This window comes from Symphodus melops (assembly GCF_947650265.1).
Source record: "Symphodus melops genome assembly, chromosome: 19".
NCBI lineage: Eukaryota > Metazoa > Chordata > Actinopteri > Labriformes > Labridae > Symphodus > Symphodus melops.
Genome location: NC_136709.1, coordinates 20,997,572 through 21,003,709, shown reverse-complemented (window position 1 = coordinate 21,003,709; position 6,138 = coordinate 20,997,572). Strand labels below are relative to the sequence as shown.

The 6,138-nt window shown below is 42.0% G+C and overlaps 1 protein-coding gene across 1 annotated transcript; it reads right to left on the bottom strand.

The window, feature by feature from the left end:
• Nucleotides 1-74: 74 nt before the first annotated feature.
• cfd (complement factor D (adipsin)) lies at nt 75-1,923 on the bottom strand. The gene is made up of 5 exons (XM_079369827.1): nt 1,765-1,923; nt 1,403-1,559; nt 1,029-1,170; nt 621-911; nt 75-421 (listed from the first exon to the last, which is right to left on the bottom strand). Exons 1-5 carry the CDS (start codon nt 1,823-1,825, stop codon nt 245-247), a joined length of 828 nt encoding a protein of 275 aa, XP_079225953.1. The 5' UTR covers nt 1,826-1,923; the 3' UTR covers nt 75-244.
• Between the last annotated feature and the right edge of the window lie 4,215 nt (nt 1,924-6,138).

Below are 6,138 nucleotides of genomic sequence, written 5' to 3'. Positions count from 1 at the left end.
TCATATCTACAAATCTTTGCTGCATCTTACTACCGTACAAGACTGCAAACAAGTAAGACACACATTGTATGAACTCAATAAACTGACCTTTAATGATTTCTCAGTACAGTGTATTGATTTAATTGTGTGAGATATATTATCCTGATGTGTCCATATCAAAGTGATCAAAGTGTCATCTGTAAGTTCAGGGGACGTAGGATTGTATTGGACACACGGCTGCGATGAGGGTAACGCCTGCTCTCCGTCACTTCTTGTTCTGTGTAGCGTCCGGCTGCGGGGCCATGACGCCGTCGATCCACTCAGTGTAGTGAGAGATGATGGTGTAAATTCCAGGCTTTCTGATCTGGCCACACTTCATTCCTCCGTTAGAGGTGATGCCCACTGCGATGCCGTTGTAGAGCAGAGGACCTCCAGAGTCACCCTGACAGACAAACACACACGAGCAGAGTCAAAGAGCCTTCGTCGAGTGTCTCCTTCAGGGCTGCAGCTGCAGACGTTTCATGCACAAAGACTGTTTCGACAATTGTTTTTATTGCCATAGATGACAATTAAACCAACAGTTTTGAAAAATGATGAACACAATAAACGTATTGACCAAAAGGAAAGGAGCTAACACTTACATCACAGCTGTCCTGTTTCTTGTGGGGTTGGTCACAGGGGTCTGGACACACTTTATGTGCACAGATCATGTTACTGGTGAACTTTCTGCCGAAGTAGTCGCCACGTCTGCATCGAGAGGGTCTGACCACCTCAACCACTACCTCCTGGAGCTTGTCTGGTCTGGTGCCCAGGTTATTCAGCGATCCCCACCCGGCTGTCTCCACCTCTGCGTCTTCGTCAGGGTTCGTGCCGCCTGCTCGTAGATATTGCACAGCTCCGACAGCCTCAGACGCGTTAAATGGACGATCCAGCTGCGAATACAACCCAAAAATATCTTTTAGCTTTTCTTTGGTACCTCCATCACTAGATCAAGGTATGCATTTTGACTCCGTCACCATCAGACACAAAAAATAAAACTCTACATTTACCTTAATCAGAGCGATGTCGTTGTCATAGTTTGAGGCGCTGAAGGCTGGGTGGTTGTGAAGTTCCAAAATATCAAATGTCTGCTTTGTGTCTTCAGGTTCACTCAGAGAATGGACACCAAGAACTACCTTCCTTCCATTTGGCCTGTTATCACAAGACTGAATCAAAAGATCTCCTCTGACATAATAAACATTTTTCTCCTGAGAGCTCAAAGAAGAGCTAACACCTCCTTTTCAGACATTGTAAGCAAGATTTATTTTGCTGAATCGAGTTGAATTAACTTTCACAAAGAGTGTTCAGTTCTGGTAAATGATCTCGTGAACAATTACTATAAAATTCTTTAGAGTTATATGTTGTTGTTTTTCTGTGTTCTGACCCGGTTGGCAGACAGTGAACTGCAGTCATCACCCACTGATCAGCGACCACGAACCCTCCACACTCATGCTTCATATTTTCTTCTTCTTGGACCTGGATTGAGGCCATGTAGGGCCGAGAGTGCGGCGCTGCCTCTCTGCCTCCAATGATACCCTCAGCTGAAACGATGCAAACACACAACCAAGAAGAAAACTTTACAATCAAGCATTTCACACTGTGCACGGTAACATACAGAGGATGTTCATACCAACAGGATATGTCAAGAAATACCACAGATTCTCACCCGTCAGCACATCAGAGTTCAGAGCGTTTAGAAAGTTTAGTAGCATATCGTTGAAATATTTAAGAAAGCCATGAACTCACTGTGGGAAACGAGGGCAAAAAGAAAAGCAGCGACCACCAGAGCGTCTTTCTCTCCCAGCATGATGTCAGTTTAACTAAACTGAGTTTCGAAACTTTGGTGTTTTAAAGGCTTCCACTCGAAGGAAAGAAATCATAAATCACGGAGAGATATGGTGCAAGACACGAGTGGGAGTCCGACATCCTCCTCTTCCCTGTTTCCTGGAAGAAAAACAGGAAAGCAAACAACATGTTCTCTAAATTCTTTATCTTGGACAATTCAATTTTTCTTTAGCTGTGTTTTCCTTTACTACTCTTCATGTTGTTGGACCTTAAGTGGCTCATGAGCCAACATACAGAACATAGGAAAATGTCTAAGCTCCCTCCGAATGGGAAGTGGCTGCCTGGTCAACCAGGGGGGCTTTATTGATGAAAAATCCTGCTTTTCATGCAGTGAGATCAGCTGGTGCATCGTGTCCTCATTCTTCACATGAAAGACGATGAACACTGACACACACACACACACACACACACACACACACGTTCTCTGAAAAGTGTGAGCATTCACTGACAGCTGCAGAAAGAGAAATGTTTAATAGCTTATTTTGAGTTATGCAATGCTAATACTTGGACTGAACCTTCTTGACCTGGTGAAACACTTGCAGGCGGGGAACATCATCTTCTTCTCTTCTTCCCGTAAATCGAGCAGGAAAAGAAGAAACAGTCGATTTTTAACAAATAAGTACATTTGACACACTTTGTAGTTACAACAGGATAACAAACTCCACATCACACACAGAACGTGGACATAATAAAAACACCTCTGCTTGAGCGTCTTGAAGTCTTCATGTAAGTAAATCTTTAAGCATGAGAATAGTTCAGATGTGGAGGGAGACTTAAAAAGATGGAGATGGACACGTCGTAAAACAAAACAAAAAAGCGGTGCATGAAAGCGATTTAATAAAGTGCTTTTACGGTCTCTAACACGTTTTATTAACTGACCATGTAAGTCATGCATGAAGCTCTTAGTGGAGGTATGTAGATTCACCTTCACAGGGAAACTTTTTTGGAAGTTGGGAATTCAGTTTTGAGATTTTTTAAAGGTTAAAAATATTTGATTTCTTAAGTTCTGAAATTCATTGACAGCCAGGTCTAATATATCTTGGACAGTCTAACTTTGAGTCAACCTAACGACAGGCTGAGAGCTGGAGCTGAGGCGGGTTTTAAGCCTCCTGACAAACCATAACACCACGACCACCTGTCAATCATGTCAGCTACACGCCTTATTGGGAATAACTCGAAAACAGGCAAATTATCAAAAAATTCTGCTCCCATCTGAATGGGTGTGTATGTGACTTCCTGTGCGTCTGCAGTCAGCCTCTAGTGGACACTCTGGGAACTGCAGGATTTTGAACTTCTTCATCAGAATAATTTGTTCAACACCAGAGGTTGCTGCTTGTTTGAAATCAAATGAGTGTAATCTCTGCGTCAGCTATGATAGACTCCATAAAGCTTTAAAGCCAGCTGACTCTTAAGATTTCTTTGTGTCTCTACAGTACAGATCAGGACGTATGTGCTCTCTCTAAATGCTCCTAGTGCTAAAGACTATAATTGTAGTTCCACAAACAATTCCCATTATGTCATGAATTAAACACTACACCCTTACTTCCTCCTGTTTACCTGCTGTAGTTAAACTGGATGAATCCTGTCCAGACAGACCGTCCCTTCTTGCACATAATTCAACCCATGGATTTGTTTCTGCTCCCACAGCAGCTCTGGGAAATGTTGGTTTCTTCTGAAACGCCTGTCGGCTTGTGTTTGGACAGAATCATCTTATTGGGAACTTGCAGAGAGAAATATTGCCCACAGTGTGGGAACACTTTCTCTGGTTGGCTGATTATTGTTTGAGATGGAGGAACAGAGAGACGAGAGGCCTTCGAGCAGATGCAGAAGTCAAATATTTTACAGAAGGACGCTCATAGAGTAGATGTCAAATTGATTTAATCCCTCTATGCCAGGGGTGTCCAAAGTGCGGCCCGGGGGCCATTTGTGGCCCTTGAGTGGATTTTTTGTGGCCCTTGACTTCAAATCGAAGAATCAGAAGATTTTGGCCCCAGGCCTCATCAGATGGCATATTTCGTTCTTTTTTTTCTGTTTCATGTTAGTGAGGGAGACCTATAAAAGCCTGACTATTCTTTCCAAAAAATTAGAACACAACAGTTTCCCACTGCAATTAGTTATTGTGTATTTACATTATTTTTTGAAGAGGTCAAAATACAAAAAGTTCCTTCCAATATTTTAAAAAAACAAACAAAAAAACCCTGTGGCCCGTGAGTGATTCTAACGCGACAATTTTGGCCCGCAAGAAAAAAAGTTTGGACACCACTGCTCTATGCCCTCGGACCCATTGAACTTGAACTTTCATCATACTGTAAGATTTCTGCGAATATTAAAAGAAGTAATTGATTTGTGTTGGTTTACACTGACAGACAGAAAACACCACAGGTCTAAAACGTTCTAATTATAGACAAACACTTCCCTCTACAGGTGCACAAGAGTACTGCAACAAAAAATAATTCAGAATCAGCTTTACTGGCCAGGTATGCTTAAACACACCAGGTATTAGACTTTACAAAAGTATAACAATAAATAAAGAAATTAGCAAAGACGAATATGTTCATGTTGCAAGTTTGCAAAAAAAAAATCTATCAATCAAATATATTTATTTGGCATATTTAAAGTGTTGTACCTGGAACAAAAGAGAAATACAGAGGAGTAAACACGTCACACACACAACATACTAACAATCAAATGACTGAAATACACACACACGCACACACAGGATCCTGTGGACATGCACTAATGGAGACATGTTAGAGCGGGGCGGGGGAGGGGGGGCTGCACACAGTGAGCTCTTCTGAGCTGGTGGAGTTTGCTCAAGGGCACCTCAGCAGTGCAGCCAGGAAGTAAAATGGCACCTTTTAATATCACATTTGATAGAAAAACAAGCGAAATGATTAGGACTCAAAAGGCCAACATGTGAGGCGGGACTTCCACGGTTCTGTGACTGGAAGCTCAGAAGTTCACTGAATGAATGGATGGGTTTGGAAGAGTTAATTGCATGAGCATGTCTCGTCATGTCGAAACGATTATTAAAATGTTCAATCGTTGCATTAACTGTCTCAGCCTTGGACCTGATTCGAGACTTTAATCAACACACCTAACGTCCTATGGGTCCCGTGGGTGCACTTCTGTAAAGGTGGGAAACGATTATGTCTTTAAAACGTTTTCCGACTCGTGGCTCGTGTACTCGTGACTCATATAATCACAATAACAAGCACGGAACAACATAATTGTCAGAAATTAAAAGGTTCAATCTGACTAAACTTCTGATGATGAGTTCATTTAGCTGCAGAAACACTTGAGTTAAAAATGCAGCCTGCCATCAATAGAATCTGTTCTATTATAGAAACTTCATGCATGTCGTACTTTTATCCAAACCCAGTGACATAATGTGTGAAACACTACATGGCAGAGTTGCAGGACTGTACGTTTGGATCATTAGCTCATAATTGCTGCGCTGCATCAGACTTCTGCTGTTACCATGACTTACAACTACAACTGTACTAGCCTCCAGCAACCAAGCCCACCCAGCCAGGTATGCAGGTGTGTGTGTGTATGTTTGTCTGCTACATGTGTACCCATGTATATGTCTGTGTGTGTGTGTGTGTGTGTGTGTGTGTGTGTATTGGGACATCCATATCAGATCATCCCTGTGTGTGGTCTGGCCCTGAACCAGTTATCAGAGATGAGTTAACAGAGTCATTTTCCACTTTATGTTTTCTGAATGTTTCATTACTCTCTCTCTCTCTCTCTCTCTCTGTGTGTTTTTCTGAATGCCTCTCCTTCCTCTTTCTCTCTCGCTCGCTCGCTCACTCACTCACTTATTCCAACCTCAGTTTTTCATTCTCAGACGCTGACTCAGCGGGTCTGTCAGTTTGTCTGGCAGGCTTTCTCTCCATCAATCATTTATTCTGCTTATCTGTTGTTTCATTAAACACTCATTTCACCTCTGTCTCTCTCTTTTTTTTATTTATTATTTATTATTTAATCTTTCTTCAGTTTCAACCCAAATAACAGTAGTTACACATTGAAGGAAATTTCATTCAGGTTGCAGGACAAAAAAAAGAAAGGTCTGCATGTCGACCCAAACTTTATCCAGGGCGACGCTTCGATCCAAAAGGCCGTACAGAAACCTACAGCATGTCAGAGTCCCAGGCTTTAATGAAGCATGCAGAAACCGTACAGACTGACTCGGTTGTATAAGCTTGATGTGTTGTTCTTGATTTGCACTGAATTACTTCATCTTTCAGAGATGTGTTGAGAGGATAATTATCA

Excerpts from the sequence above, each read along its gene's own strand:
- cfd (XM_079369827.1), bottom strand. The coding sequence starts at position 1,825 with ATGCTGGGAGAGAAAGACGCTCTGGTGGTCGCTGCTTTTCTTTTTGCC. Across the intron at positions 1,560-1,764 it reads TTTTGCCCTCGTTTCCCACA|CTGAGGGTATCATTGGAGGC; the intron begins GTGAGTTCATGG and ends GCATCGTTTCAG. Across the intron at positions 422-620 it reads AGAAACAGGACAGCTGTGAT|GGTGACTCTGGAGGTCCTCT; the intron begins GTAAGTGTTAGC and ends TTTGTCTGTCAG.